The following is a 17003-nucleotide window of genomic DNA, read 5'->3' as shown; positions in this document are numbered from 1 at the left end:
CTCAAATTAACAAACACAGATTAACAAAGGAATACAAATTGGGGAAAAAAGATGCACGCACAAGGAAACTGGGATTCCCTTACTCATGTGACTTGAGTAACAAAAATACCAGAAATCTTTTTCCTCTCGTTTTTCTCAAATATTCCTCTAGAACTGACAATTTTAGTTCGTCTTGTACATATGTACCAGGATTAAATTAAAGGATAAACGGTTTTAGTGAGTTGTGTTGGGAATACGCGTATTAAAACCTTATAAAAGGTCAACCATCTCCAGACACAGCTAGTGGATTGTATCATTTATCATAAAGTGACCCCAGCTGTTTTTATAGGAAGTGAAATCAGAGGACGGGAAATGAAACTTACGTGTACCTCATCTTGTGAAACTGACACGAGATTCACGTGAGCCGTCGCATGCTTTGTGAAACACCGCATCAATTACCTCGACCTTGTAAGTTTCCTATTTTCTTACCAACGTTTTATAAACATAGTACGAGTGTATGATACTCAATGAATTTTTAATTAAGGATAGAATCCTTCGTGTATATGTATTGCAGAAAGCAAACAATCTACGATAAATTTGCAAACATTTTTTAGAAGAAATGAAAATTTTGGGATTGAATTTACATGAATAGTTTTATGAAGGAAGCATTTCTAAATATACCGTGATAAAACTAACCTTAATTACAGAACACAGTGTCCTGTCTTAGTATATCTGCCAAATTCAAACATTAAAACGAGAAACGCAACTTTTTAATCTTAGTGGTATGTCCAGGGTCAAAATCATTTCAAAATGAAAATTCCAAAAAATATGTTTGACAGTAATTACTGTGAGAAAGGATTGTCTTTATAAAAATAGATTTACAAAATTACGAAATTGAAATTGTAGTGAAAATCAAATAAGATGTTATAAAGTTGTCGATTAAAATTGTAACCTTTTTAATTTGGTGGAAGTAATGACCAAGTAAGAACAAAAACATTGATAAAATCTTTTCAAATGTGTTCCAATCCTGTACACTTTTATATGATGCTTTATAATTTTGGTTTTTTGGACACATACATGTTCAAGTTCAGGTTCATTTATTCGCCATAGTATAGCTCATCATAGGGATACAAATGTAATAAATATACACATATAATACAACAATAGGTTCAAAATTTTATACAAATGTAATTTGTTTTCTTCCACATTATTTTACTTTCTTGTTGTATAAAAGCCTAAAAATTATCAAAGCATCATCGTCATCGTTTTGAGTTTGACATGAGCATTGACAATTTTTCAATTGAGCCATTATTCAACAGAATTTTGAATCTTCCTTTTGATTGAAGGTATTCAGAATTCTATAGCTATTTGTGTTTTCTTTTTTGGTACAGTAACAGTACCAGCTATCATCATGTTTTAAAATTTCCTTTTGCAGATTTCCCTTTCTTTGGTGACAATTGTTCATGTTAAAAGTCAATGCTGACTCCTAAAATTCTGTTTTACAACAAACTGTAAACTAAGGCCTCAATAAGTCTATCATTCATTTACAAAGACTGATAACCACTAGGTCATGTTTGTAAGTATTTCATATTTTTATTTTTTTCCTAAAATCTTAAATCAAAAGAATGTAACCGTTTTGCTAAGTGGTGTTCCTTGACCCTGCACAATGCCTTAAGTATCTATTAAATGTTAAATTACCTTATAACATAAAATGTACACGTATTAGCCATTCTCTTTATCTAAGGTAACAACTGTCGGTACTACAAGTAAATGTGATCTTAATACTGGTGTTTTGTGACACAGCAGGCACTAGCACGATAAAGAACCCTCATTATGACCACCATCAAAATTCTAAACTTGAGTGAATGCATGTAGTGACGTTTCTATATATGTGAAAGGACTTCGACCGGAGGTAAAACAGCACACATTCAATCAATCAAATATTTAGCAATAATTCAAAATATAAATTATCTGTCAAAGGAATTATTTTACATGTTGAAAGTAATGATTACTGCTAACCTTGAAGAAACCTATCTGCTCCATTGTTTGTAAGCTTTTGAAAGTTGTCAGTAGGTTGTTGTTATTTAAAATGTTACTTTTTATACAGTACTTTGTATTGGTTGCACCTTAATAATGTTGTGTCCCAGTTGCAGAGTCATGTTGCCAGGCAAAGTATCTATGGAGACAGCTATCTACAGAGACATTATCAATAGAGCCATGTTTTCAGGTAGTTTATCCATGTTTTAAGGTTATAAGACACAGGCGGTTTGATTTACAGTGGGAACTGAGTAAACATGAGATCTACCAAAGGGAAATATTTGAGCGATTCGAGATATTTATGAGAAGCAGATCTGCATGGATTATTGCATACTTGCGAATAGTGATATTCAAGTGGTAAAGAGGTTCTTGTGCATGTTATAATTAGTTGCAAGTATTTTTGTTGTTCATCCCTGGGAATTTAATTAGGGTTATCAAAGAATTTGTTTGTTTGTTGTTTTATTTTGTTTTGTTTGTTTGTTGTTCTGGATTGTCTTGTCTGGTTTTTTTGTTGATTTTTTTTGGGGGGGGGGAGGGGGGGGGGGTTGCTATGGGGGTTTAAGGACAGTATATGTTGTGATCTACTATATAAACTTTAATTACAATGTAAAGACACGTCCCATGTGTATATAAATCAAGTTTTGCTTTCAAATTTTAACTTGATAGAGTATTTTGCAATATTTGCATATTTATTGTTCTCTTGCGTTAAACATGTTTTTCTTTCAACCAACAGTGTCGTTAATAACTCCATAAACGCAATTGTTTAAATCAGAATCTAAAATGGAAAACACGTAAAAAAAAATGATCAAAACATATAATGTTATATTTGACACAAAAGCTCTAACTGCACTCTAATAATATTCGTTATTACGTCAATAACATTGAGACGATTTTAATTTTAATTAATACCTTTAACCTCAGTTAAAATATAAGGTAAAAATATCAACATATTTTTAAAATTCCACCACTATCTGTATTGTATATGTATTTGAATTATACTGGCAAAAATCAACATCTAATAACCTTTCATGGAAGGAATTGAAATGAATAACTTAAAAACCTTATAAATCCATGTTCAGATACATGCACACATACATATAAACATTTAAATTTTTTATTTTTATGTTCATAAAATATATTTCCAACGCTAAATTAGATTACTTATTACGGTTTTTAAATCATTATTTAACATACCGGTATTTCCATTCCAAACAAAAACTTGTGCTATACAATGAAATGTAGTATATCACATGTTCTATTGATCGCCGACAAAAAACCCCAAACCATTCAAAATAAAAAGAGAAGAAAGCTTAATTTCTAAATTACATGTTTATATATATTAAACTCCATTTTTCTTAAATTTGTTTTATGACTGCATTTATTTTCAAATAGTGTGTGGCTAGGATCTCAATTGGACATAATTTTAAAGGTCGTGTCTTTTATACTTTTACAGTTCCCCCTCTATCGAACCTCGTCAATGTGTACATGATTATTATTACAACAGTCTTTTGTAAATAACTATGAACGAACCAATTAAAAATGACAGTGATGATAAATTTAAAGTGTGTATATTACATGTTTAGTTATAAATAGTCAATAAAATACTATTTTAAGTTACGGTCACGGGCTTCTTTTTTGTTTTAACTCCATCCACAAACATACCACCACACTTCCTGACTTGAAATCCTTCCCGTGAGGTTATCAAACCAGCCACGAGAATTTGAAATGACTAACAAAGAAAATTTCTTGTTGGTCGGCAGATGACATAATATCATATGTACATGTATAAGAACAAAGACATACGTGTACACAGGGATATAAAGTATAATAAATAAAGTTACTTTTTAGGATTGTTTAGAATATATAGACAAACGTGATGAATACAGCAACAATTAGTACACAACATTATTTGTATGACCTTTTATGATTACTGGCCTCTCTGGTGATTGGATGATCATTAGCTGACGTAGTCCGCATAATTAAAAGCCATGTTTGACTGCAAACCCATGTGCTCTATCTTCGATTATAAGTGCATCGTTCCTTTGTTGACTCGTAAGGCAGTTTGCCAATATATAAACCACCTGAATTACTTTCGGTTTCGAGCTGTATACTACCCGTACATGTTTTAATTCTCAGAAAGGTGTACAGATAAGTTTAACTTACAGAAAAAATGTACGTGAATTTGGAAATGTCTAGAAAAAGTCAGCATTATATTTAAATTTTGGTACCAACCGGATGTTACGTTAAATTTTGAAGGACGAATACAATTGGTGGTTGTTCGCGCCGTTTCTTAGTTAGCCCGAGAACATGGCGGATGGATACTTGTTGGACGCTAAGGATGAAGTCTTACAGAGGGCTTCAATAAAAGCTAATGAATCTGGATCTATTTTGCCTTTACTGAAAGTAGAGATTCAGTGCAAGATTAAACAAAAATTGTTAGAGAAAGGGGAAGACGAAATCATATTAATGATGTCATCACCCCCGAGAAAGAGAAGAACTGAGGTATTGTATTTTTATTAACATATTCGTGTAGTTCTTAATTGTTTTCTCTTTATAAAAACATTGGTTCTATGAAACTTTTTATCACAGTTAACGCCAGAGGAACTGGAGAAGAAAAAAATAAGACAAGACCAAAACAAAAGAGCAGCAAAAAAATTCAGACTTAAAGAGAAGGCGAAAAAAACTTGTCTTGATCGGGTAAGATACAAATACATTAATTAGAAGTAAGATGTTTTAGTTTTTATGGCAAACATAACGAATATAACATTTGAATATGTTTCTTTTTCTTAAATACAAGTACATGCGTAACTGGACATAAGTATACCGCGAGACTTTATGTGGGTAATATTTCATTACAACTGTTTAAGATTTTGGTTCGCTAAACTTACTTAACATAAATATTTTTTAATTAACTTCGTTTTATTATGTTATATATGAATTTGAATGTATATTTTTATTGTTTATTTATTTATTTTGTGCTAGTATGCCAAAATTATTATTTTATATTACAACAGATTAATTTACATATTTAAAATGAAAATAATATTCACACGAATTCTCATTAATCGTTTTGATAGAAAGCAATATATGAATTTTTTCTATCAGGTTAAAATTTGAAAACAAAACTAGATTTTTCTATGAAAATAGATAGAATTTTTTTTACAAGCTTATCATGTTGCTTGGTATCAATTAAATTCCTATTTTTCAGTATTATTTGACAACCCGTCCTTATATTAAATATTTATCTATTATTACAGTGCATTTCATTATCCTGCTCAATTGTTCTTGTTATCAATAATGAAATATAGTTTTTTTTATGTACATATATGATAATCATCATAAAGACATCGTTTACTGTTATCATTATTAAAATAAAATTATAATTTTTTAGCACTAAAAACATTTATTATTTTCTATTTATTCATTTAGGAAATCAAAGAACAAAGGGAAAGGAATGAAAAATTGAGATCTCAGGTTCAGCACCTAGAACTGGAGATAGCCAACATATGGAAAATATTATCAAACATTAAAAACGAAACATAGTTGAAAAGTTTTCAACTTTTTACAAGGATGTGTTCGAGATGTCGCAATGGATATGTTTCATCGTGGAAAATACTTTACTGTGGTTATTATGTATCCGAATAATTCTCAGAGAGAGAGAGAGAGAGAGAGAGAGAGAGAGAGAGAGAGAGAGAGAGAGATTGCAATACCAACTTGTGTGTTAAATCCAGCAAACGTGACTTCCTTTCCTCTATAAGAGTGTCGTGTGGCATAATACATCGTACTCGGTATTTTCAGGACTACATTCAGGTTCGTGGATGGTCTGTATTGCACATGTAGTTGTACATAGTTCAGTACCATATATGACTCTGTTTACACTGTTCTGGTTGTCTGATTTAATACTAAAAATGTTGTTTTTATGTCTCCGAAGATCTAGTCATTTGTTCATATGCATGTAGATCTTAACATATATTTTATACAAAAATAAATTTTGGAAGATATTGTTTGAGTTTCTTCACTTTTTGTCGTTTTATTATGAAAAAAAAACTGTTTCATTTTTTAGGCTTAAAAAGGATTAATTCTGCCGCTATTTCTGTTATTTTTTTATTCTTCTTAATAATTCTTTAATTTTTGCTTATTGATTTTAATATGAAACATTTTTGTCTTTGAAATATCTTAAATTTTGTAATAAACTTCACATATTTACAAAAAATTAAGGTTAAAAAATGATATATTTTTAAAAAGTTTTTCTTTTTGTTTCATTTGTATAAATGTCTTCTTCTTCTTCTTCTTCTTCTTCTTCTTCTTCTTCTTCTTCTTCTTTTAAATTATTTTTTTTTCTATTTTCAAAAATATATGGAATTAAATAAATGTAAGTTAAACAATTTTCAATGCTGAAATAAACACACAATTCTAAAAATAATCTTAATGTGGATAAATGCATGTAATAATAAGGGAAATCCCTAAACATTCGGTCTAAATATAGAACATAGTAAATAATAAAGACAGTCTTCTCATGATATATTTGTTTAGATATGAAATTATATTTGAATTATATCGATAACGTAATCTGATTTCTTTTAAAAATAAAAAGACCTTAATTTATGACATAGTAAATAATTAAGAAATGATATATTTGTTTGATTATGAAATAATAATTATTTATATAGAAAATGTTATCTGGTTTTATTTTTAATTCTACTACAGTTATTGCCGAGATCAAAGAGATGCCGCGGAAATTATTCTCCAATATAGGCCCTACCACAAACGTCATCAGTAAATTATCAGATTAGAAATACATATTTGTCTCACACTGATCATTAAAGTACAACTTCAAACCGAAAAAAAGTTTAAAACCATGTCAATTCCACGTGTTAGTTCCAGTCAAAACGATGTGTATTGCCTCAAATGTTTATTTTTAAGAGATCAACACGGCTGTTCCTAGGACCTCCCTAGCACATTTTCACTGCGTGTATTTACATAAAATATATAACGTGTAGTTGTGATAATCGTATCAAATTACCCTTAAAATATTAGGAATATGATTCAAAGATATTCTATAAATAAAAGAAGAGTAATAAAAATCCAAAGAAAATTTCTGTCGTCTGCATGTGATTCCTTTGTATCGTCGATACACGTGTAAACATTACTAACAAAACCGTTGGGGTTACACGGAACAGCTGTCAAAATGACCTAGATCGTCTCTCTATAAGAGAAACGATCTGTAGAAATACTGGGCTAATAGTAGAATAGAAATAAAGTTCTTGTTATCGTGAATGTTGAAGGATAACCTCTTCGGTGTCGAAATGCCTCGGCTTTCATATTTCAAAACAACATTTCTCGACCTCAGAGGTTATTCTGCAACATTCACGATAACTCGTGCTTTATTTCTTAAATTAATTTATGATTAATTTCGTCATTGTTTGAGTGGATGTTTCGTTTAATACTATTCATCCTAATAAACACCATTTAAAATGTGTGAAGTCATTGACTTCATGTCCTTTTTTGTAGCTATATAAAATAAAATGTGTTTTATATATATATATATATATATATATATATATATATATATATATATATATATATATATATATATATATATATATATATATATATATGTTCTATTTTTAATATTAAGTATTACATTTGACAGGTGGGCCTAAATATTGACTTTCTGCAACTTAAAAATAGAAAGAGTACTTACTACAGATTCAAAACACGCCAATTTGCTTAATTGCAACGTGCAAATATAAAAAGCGTTATTAAATGAGTTAATTAATTAACCTTTTAACATAAAACATGTAAATTATTCATACTAGCAGTGTAACACGAAGGGTGTGTTACGAATAAATGATTTGATTTTTTTGGAGCAAAGTCAATGAAAATTATTTATGTGTACAATGAATATTGTAACGGACACTTTCACATTTATTATCTGATATTGTAATGTAAATATTCACATTTTCTAGTAACTTCGTCTGTGATAACACTACCAATCGATTTTGTAATGTATTGTCCAAAACATTTCACAAAATCGTTTTAAATGTTGTTCGTTCAGTTGCTGAAAATTACATCAGTAATAAAGAACCATGATATTGTGAGGTGATCAAAAACGATCAAATACGGTTGGGCGTAATCAGATTTCTCATAAAGCCTTTGGAATTGATGAAATAGAAGTATTTGTATTCAAAACAAAATATCATCATTCATCAATATTGTGATCAAGTTTAATTAAGATTTGATTGATTTTTAAATTTAAAAAAAAATGATAAAAAGAGATAAAATTTTGTAAATAAAATGATGTTAAATGAAAGATGATTATAAATTTTAACTGCCATTTTTATCAATTAATGTTTTTTGTTCTTTTATGTACCAGTGGTAATATGACAGATTGAAATTGGTGATCAAATGTTAACAGTTATAATACTGCCAGTATTTTTCTGTTTCTTTTTAATACATGTATATAATTAAATCAATCAATCAATCAATCAATCTCTCTCTCTCTCTCTCTCTCTCTCTCTCTCTAAAAATTGAGAAGACAACATTGGGGTTTTTTAATCTTTCGATATTTTATTTATCTGCAAAATATGATACAAATGCATTGATGTGTTGACTTTAAAATCATACAGCGACAAAAAGGACTTTGTACTTCAATGCTCACGTGCCTGATTTATATTCCTTATATCCTTGTAAGGCGGAAACTGATGAAGATGGTATACTATAACTCATGGGCTGCCATCTTGTGACTTTGTATCCCCAAACGCCTGCATATAGAATATTTAAGAAAATACAATCAATGTTGTATACTGGTAAAAAGAATATGTACAGTACGTGATGATTTAATAGGTAAAATATTAAGTATTATGAAAGAGTTAATTTTGTTTTATATATGAAAGTTTCAATCCTTTCTAAATCAAAGTACATGTATTTTCATAACGTTGTAAGAAAACTAGGTGACTGGAAATGGCATCGTTGACAGATTAAGTCTTGTAACTTTCCAGATATTTGTAGATTAACTTTAGGTTTTGTATCTCAATTTCAGTCGAATTAATTTAGAACAAATAAAAAAAAATCAACCCAAATTAATATTTTTAATTTTCTAGAAAAATAACAATGAAGGCATACTGTGTTTCGTATGCGTAAATGAATTTAATTATGATTTTAATAATATGCTAACTCATATCCTTTTTTCATGTAGAACCTATACGAAATCTAAATACATGTACAATGTGGAATCTAAAAAAATATTAGATAAAGAGGTTTTTACTCATCATATAATCTGTGTATAATTTGTTTATAAATAGATACGTTTTGAAGACTTAAAGCTATATTGAAATTTTAAGATATGTTTGATTTATCTAGCAGCGTCATGATCATGTCTTTGGGGGTCATCCTAATGACCGAAAAGTTACCTTCGGTGGAGTAAATACCCGGTCAGGCAGCTGGGGATCCGACAGAAATAAAGATACAATGCAGTAAATATTTATATAACATCCTGTTCCTTACTGTAGTGCAAAAATGTTTTGTAAAATTAAATAACGTTCGACGAATATTTTTTCAATGTTTGTGAAGTTTGATAAACCGATAATTTGGGTCTAATTTACATAATCTTAATTAAATTTTAATGTTATTTCGTAAACTCAATTACCACCGAACAGTCATTTGAAAAGATGGCTATTTGCGGGATTTTTAAACAAATCTTTTAATTTGTTTGGCTCTTCAAGTTTAAAAAGTATCGTTGACATTTTTTCAATCTGAAAATTTGCATACATGTTTATCATTCACTGCTAAATATATTTTGTCGTTGCTGTATAGTTTTATATATCTCGAGATCGTTGCTAGCATAATTAGCCATAAGAAAATGAAACATTGCTTTTTAAAAACAATCCTTCAGTAATATATTAGCAGATTGTAGATACTTCAAAGTATATTGTTTGTGACTGCTGGTAATAAATGCTCATAAAGATAACCATCTAGGTAAAATTTGAAATATCAATAACGAATTCTAAAAAGACGGGGTTGGTGTACATGTATCAACCGAGTGGTGTGATGTAACACAATCAGATTCAGAGTTCTGCTGAGCGGAAGTGTAAAGAGGCAGATAGTGGCAAGGCCTGTCTGACAAACCCTGTTGACCTGCTGAAGATTGAATATTTTTGATATAAGAATATTGAACATATGTCAGTTATGATATATTCATGATTATCATTTGGAATATACTTTACACACAGTCCTAGACTGGGTGGTTTGCTCTGATATAACTTGAACTTACGGCACCCTTAGAAAAAATGTCCTGTTAAAATCCAGTTGCTGATATCGTTATACAGTTTATGAAATTAAAACTAAACAAAATTATCATTGCACAAAATAGTTTTTGCACTGACTTCAATTGATTGGAATTATCGCTTTAAAATCAACTTGTTTAGATTACCGTATAATGTATGTTGCAAAGATATGATAACCCCAGAGAGGGCAGAGCATTTGTTTCTGTTAAATCTCAGATTGCTCACATGAGCATCCTTGAACTTACGTCTTTTAACCAGTCAGACCAGTGACCTTTATATCAGGTTAAAGGCTTGGTCACTGCTAAATAATGGTAAATTATATATTTTGACCTGGAATAAATGCGCACTTTTCAACTTAAACTTATATAATTGTAAATTATAGTTATGCCCAAAAATTAACAGTAAATACGTTATATTAACATACTTTAAACAGTCGATAATTATTTATGTCTTAAACTAGTCAAACTAATTAACATATACTTTTTCGTGTGTCAATCTAAAACCCCAAATACGTAGGAATCGTCTTAGAAGCAGCAAATATAGGACCGAGACCTAAACCAGTTGTTTTCATACAATGATGATAATTCAACGTGTTCTCAGATCTGACAAAACCAATATCACTTTTTTACCAATGTTACTGACATCTCCTATATAGGTGAACATTTTGAGTTGGGTAAATTTTCAAAAACATAAATATGACTTTATGTTTAACGGAAGAAAAAGAAAAGAGGTCTGTGATATTGTGTTTGTCGCGAACATTATTCATCAAGTTTATATTATATAAAAAATGTCCTCGGTAGATACCAAACAATTAGGGTTCGAAGTGAAACCAAGCCCTATCAAACATAAAACGGAACGTCGTGTCTGGTGATATATCAAAGATACACAAGTGGTCGTCTTAACCATGAAAGAGGATAAATGATAAATAAGTCCTCAATCTAACGCTGATCTTTGCGGGTTGCATGTGTGAACCTAATTTACCCCTGTGTACATATGTACTTACTAAGTCTAGCACATTGACCAAGTGGACTTGAATCCAGATCTTATAAACGTTCATTAAATTCTATAAAACAAATCTGAATAAAGGTAAATAAAATAATAATGTAAATCTGTAGAAAAAAGTTACATAATACCATAAAACTTGTGACATTCATTACAGGTGAACTCGTCACAATAAATTTGTTATTTGTAGCATCAAATAAATACCTGCGTTTAAATTTACATACAACTTGTTAATATGTAACACACTGCCATATCCTATCAGCTGTCAAAAGAATCGGGTCCCTTGAATTCCTTATCAATTGAACATATGTTTTCTTTCTCAGAATAAACCAGATATTTCTCTCAGATTGCAATTTATAAGACACACACTTAAAAACAAACACTTGGAATTTTTTTTAAAAAGAACGACAAAACCAAATCTTTTTTAAAGAAGAGGGAAAAGCATGCGTTTGGTTTTTAAATATTTTCTTCCGCCGCTATTGTTAACTATAGACGACTTTTTAATCATTGAATTTAAAGATTTAATGGAACAAAGAGATACTTAACGATGGGGCGTGATTATTCACACGAAAGCAAAACTCTGCAGCATATATACAGATGATCGCTATGTCAAATCAAAAGATTCAAGATAAAATGATGTACTTTATAAAGATAAAGTTTATAAAAACTATATCGTCCCTTTTACGAATTGTAAGTCTACTTCAATTAAGCGGCAAAGTCAGATTCAACATTTGCATCGTTATAGTAAAATGTAGTCTTCCTTTGTCAACTCTACATGATTTGCACATTTTCAAGTGGTCGATACGATGGTTCGTGTGCAATGATCTTCCTGCGTACCTGGGAAGCTGCACCGATTCACATCTGTCTTTATTGCAAAGACACAATTACTCAAACATCAGTATGTGGGACAGGTTAGCAATGTATTATATAACCCATTGTTATAAATTTTACAGTACATTTAACCCTAAACAGTGCGCTTTCTATTTATAAAGGTATTGATTGCCATCGTATTACCTGAAATAAGATTTTTATTGAATCGTCTGGAACATTTATACATCTGCATTATACGACACAATGATATAATTTTTACATGAACTACGGATGTATATAAATTATCTATCACAAGATCATATATCACTCGTAAACAGAATTCGAGATGATTTAAGGACGTTGGATCCTGCGATCAAAAGTCTTTAAGTTTTTTTCTAGAGATTTTTTTTAACATCTACACACTTAGCTAAACCAAAATTCAAAACAAAATTTTGGGGTCTATATGCCCGTTTCGGTGCTACGGTGTATTTAATATGACCTTTCTGCACTCAAAGTGCAACTTCCACATAAATCGCTTTTCCCTCTATAATTTTTTTTATCAAAATGAACCATGGTATCAAATAAAAATTAACATTCTTAACATAAAATTAAAAGTATCATAACGAAAAAGTTTGCAATTTTTCACATCATTAATATTTTGACCTTTATGCACTGAAAAAAAAATAATCTTATTTATAAATAATTCAACATGCAATGAAATTATTTAAAAGTCTCAAACTTTTTCTCAAATTATGACATACTTGTCAAAAGAAACTTTAAAATTTCAGATATAATAAAACCAAAAGTATGGGTCTACATTGTTAATTATAAGAGATTGCTATGTCGATAGAAATATTGAAATATTGTTAAAATATGTTTTTTGAACTATCTGGAAATTTGGTCTGCACTGAAAATTACGGTACTCTAAAACAACTGAGTTATGAAAAATGTTCAATGTCTTAAAAACCTTCCGCCACAAAATTTAGTCCCTTACTAAACTCTGTAAATATGTAATTTTTCCTTAACTATTTCATTCAATATAGTTCATTTGGCATTGTAAAAAAAAGAATTTACAAGTAGAGTTCATATATGACACAAAATTTCCAGACTAGAGGTGACCCAAAATGGCTACCCAAAATCAGAGGAAGAAACCTCTTTAAATGATTTTTTTAAACAGAAAAACAAAGGATAAGCACTGGAATTAAAAATTGCATTACCACCAATTCAATTTATGGACCCTCTCCATGGCCCATGGTACTACAGTTGGCTGTGTATTCTATTTAGAGCGTTTGGCGGAATGCAGCTTCCGCTAAATCAAGTTCGTCGCTTAATGAATAATAATATCATAATTAAGCATTACTGCTGCAGAGTTTTTTCACTTTGAATTAATTTATTTCTTTGATGTGTTCATTGCCCAATCCAATCCATGCAATAGAAATAAACAACGGAAACAGATTTTAATGTCATCCTCTAAATTGTTTGGGATTGTCTGCTATGAACTATATACTTATAATCAAGTGTCTGATTTTCGTGTCCACTCTTGGTTCTTTCAACTTATCATTTGAATTACACGATGGGTTGAGAAAGACATCGTCATAAAACAAATTATATTAACAGGTGCCCCGCTTTTTAATCATTTCTATCATATATTTTTTATTGAATGGCACACTATATATAAAGAATTTATAATCAAATTCAAAGAATGATGGGACCTTAACATAATTTCAGATCAAAGTTTTATTTTTTCTGTAAATAGTTTGGATGTGCAATTTGAATGATTGTCCCAATTTTAAATGTTAGAAGTCAAGTTATAAAACAGATGCAGAGGTAAGAATTTATTGTTATGTAAACAAAGCTCGAGTCTTATATTTGTTTACAAATAATGGAAAGTAAAAATATTACCATTTCTTTGACAAAATGACTCCTGGCACACAAAGGATACACTGGCTCACTGTGTTCATAAATAATGTTATCCACAATATATAGAAGCAACATTTGATTTTAAACTTATACCAATAAAACACTTATGTAAATAATAACAAGACTCGATTTTTGTTTACAAAAAAACTAATTTCAAACTCGTTACGTTGCTTGTAGCTCAATATTTGATTTTCAAATTTTGACGAGTCTTTTAAAACACCCATATTCATCAATCTAAACATTAAAATAAATAAAAGAAATAAAATTGATATTAAATCGAGTCTAAGTCCTTTTAATGTATATAAAGCAAATTAAATGTAAGATGTCATTTTTCAAGATTTCTAAATACATGCTTCACTGCAGAATTACAAGTGCATTGTACATTTTGGAGAACATATCTACTGGAATAAAAAAAGATTTGGACAAAAATATTTAAACCATTACATTCATATGTTTATCTTATTATATTTTTATATTTCATTTGTTTGTATATCAAATTCTGAAATTAAAATTTTCAAATTAAATTTCAAACTGAATGATACAATTGTTTTCTTCTCTTTTTTTGGAAACTGATGACATTTATTTCAAAAGTTTTTAAATTATAAAAGTGTACTATTAAACAAAAAAAAATGAAAGTTGTTTTTGCAAAGGTAGAGTACAGGCCGGAACAGTGACAATCTTCATATATTCTACGATGTATAGACCCATATATGTATTGCTAAAGCTGCCTCTTCTAAATCATTAAAAGATTTAGATATTCTAAGAAGAAAATGTGTATTTATGCATTTTATGCAGTAAGTTGTTATATAATTCGACTGTAATATCGGTATTCAGTGAGTTACAGTGTTGGTTGTGCATATTTACAACGTATGTTTTCATTGCAAAGAGCTTCAAAGGTTTATAAGTTTTTTAGAAACACTTAAATAATAACCCTGCCGACGATAAAAAAAACTATACAATTAAATTAACTAACGAAATATTGCAACTTATTCAAAGCAAATATTTTTTTGACAATGAACGTAGCCTTTTGGTTACCCGTTTCGGAAGATAATTCACTTTATCCACTTTGTAGGCAAATTTATTAAAGACAATATAATTGGGTAAGCATATTTTTTCACATAACAAATTTTGTTTGCAATAATAATATTGTGATTGTTGTTCTAAATATGCATTGCTACAACCCTTAGCAATTGGCATGCGTTTCCTTGATACTGAAATATTCTCATATTTGTCTGTTTTGGACTGTAGCATTCTGATCGGTTCTGCTTTGATCTGTTATCATTTAGGTGTCAATCGTTCATTTGATTTTAAAAGTATTGGAAAAGTTGATAGTACTCTTGATACAGCCCCTTACCTATGATAAGCACACAATTGAAAAAAAAAACAAGATATAATAACAAACTAAACATGACAAACAAACCCAACTGTTGTGTCAATAACCAAATATAAATACAAGAGCAGGAAAAGATAATTTCTGAAATCACGAGGTATTCCCTTTCACGATAACAGCATTGTAACTTTTTTTTTTTAAATATCGATATAAAAATGTAATTCATACCTCCTTATTAAATTTCGTTGTAATTCGGCATCGATTTTTTATTTCGTGCTTTTTGTATTGTCATTTTTAGCTGAACATCTAATTATAGAAAAATAATTTTTAAAGTATTGAAACCTATATAGTGATCAGTTCACATGATACATATTTTCTAGCTGATTGAAATCTAAAAGAAACCACAATAGAAATTTGAAGGAAAAAAACCCAGATAAAACAGCTCGATTGTGACTCGAGAAATGGATTTGAGTAATATATAGGAGTGATTAATTAGAGGCAACAGGTGTCTGTGTAACGGTGTTAAAGACCACGCCCTATCTACTCAGATTAGCTGTGACACTCAGCTTCTAGTCAGACGCTACCAGTAGTTATTGGGCAGTGAGTAAGTCAAAGTGGGGAAAATCCGATCATCGATGATACACAATAAACCGCCAACAACACTGTACAACAATCAAATACTTCAATCATTAGTCACATGTACGGGAGTTTGACAAAGACAGGTAGATGCAGAGGCTGGATTTTGTCGGGTATTTCCGCGCCAGAAGTTCCCGCCCGACAGACGATTAATCGCAGACGTCATTGCACACTCGTAGCAGTATTGATTGATTTCTGTCTCGTTCTCAATCACAAATTAATAAATTTAGCGCCCGATTCTGTTTACAAGCTTATATCTGCGTTGCAATTGCACGCATGTGTTTGCTTCACAATTATTCAATACACACTATTAAGATAGACAAGCGACCCTTCATTTGTTTAAAGGACAGGTGACAGGAAATCATTTTCTTCTAAAAACATTTTCTTTGATAAATATAAATCAGTTTATAACAATTTTTCCATTTGACTAGCATCAGATAAGAACACACAGCTCAGTTAAGTGTGCTGAAAATCCCAGCTGCAGCAGATCTCCGAGTTTTGCCGATCTTTAATGAGATAAAACATTCCTGTGCGTTATTCGTCAAAGATGACATAGTCAGCTATCGGCTACATAGTAAACAGAGCAATGGACAAGGATTTATTTACACGTACAGGATAGTGTATTTGTTTTGCAAATGATGATTTTGAAATAAAGCACTATCAGATTAAAGTGAATTTATTAAAAGCATATTTTATTGAAAAGTTTAGTGTATGAACCCTCTCCTGAAAACAAAGTAGTAAGATTATAGGATGTACAAGATTACATGTTGTATTATTGGTTAATGGAGTTTTTGAGAAATTTTGAGTACATAAGATAGTGGTAATAGGAATTGAAAAAAAGTAATTAAATTAGAATGAATCTGAAGATTCTGTGATTGATAATCATTTATTGCAGATTATCATTCTGTCAGCCAGACAGGCAACCACTTGCCAAGTTCAGATTGTCAGTATTCAGTAAAGTTTGAAATATATTGTTTGAATATGCATATTAATCCAATCTTGCA

General features: G+C 30.0%; 2 protein-coding genes and 1 long non-coding RNA gene across 8 annotated transcripts in view; 2 read left to right on the top strand and 1 right to left on the bottom strand.

Annotated features, from left to right (window-relative positions):
* The first annotated feature begins 107 nt into the window (after positions 1-107).
* Positions 108-16336, top strand: LOC128177584 (uncharacterized). Of its 2 annotated transcripts, XR_008242851.1 has the most exons (5): positions 108-447; positions 1415-1555; positions 1783-1891; positions 2127-2206; positions 9379-16336. It is a non-coding gene; the product is annotated as an uncharacterized LOC128177584 (long non-coding RNA). The 2 variants fall into 2 exon arrangements; XR_008242850.1 differs by lacking the exon at positions 9379-16336 and having other exon boundaries at positions 2127-2531.
* Positions 2582-5718, top strand: LOC128177582 (cyclic AMP-dependent transcription factor ATF-3-like). The gene is made up of 3 exons (XM_052844348.1): positions 2582-4518; positions 4606-4713; positions 5446-5718. Exons 1-3 carry the CDS (start codon positions 4324-4326, stop codon positions 5557-5559), a joined length of 417 nt encoding a protein of 138 aa, XP_052700308.1. The 5' UTR covers positions 2582-4323; the 3' UTR covers positions 5560-5718.
* The window catches only part of LOC128177583 (uncharacterized), a 38085-nt gene continuing 29649 nt past the window's right edge, over positions 8568-17003 (bottom strand). For all 5 annotated transcript variants that reach the window (XR_008242848.1, XR_008242846.1, XR_008242847.1 and 2 more), the window contains one exon: positions 8568-8780. Coding sequence is in view for 1 of the 5 variants with exons in the window: in XM_052844351.1 (XP_052700311.1) it covers positions 8735-8780 (46 nt within the window). In the remaining 4 variants the exon portion in view is untranslated. The remainder of the gene's footprint in view (positions 8781-17003) is intronic.

Source organism: Crassostrea angulata, chromosome 3 (genome assembly GCF_025612915.1).
Source record: "Crassostrea angulata isolate pt1a10 chromosome 3, ASM2561291v2, whole genome shotgun sequence".
Lineage (NCBI taxonomy): Eukaryota > Metazoa > Mollusca > Bivalvia > Ostreida > Ostreidae > Magallana > Magallana angulata.
Note: the sequence above shows the minus strand (reverse complement) of the source record. Positions and strands in the feature narration are given on the sequence as shown.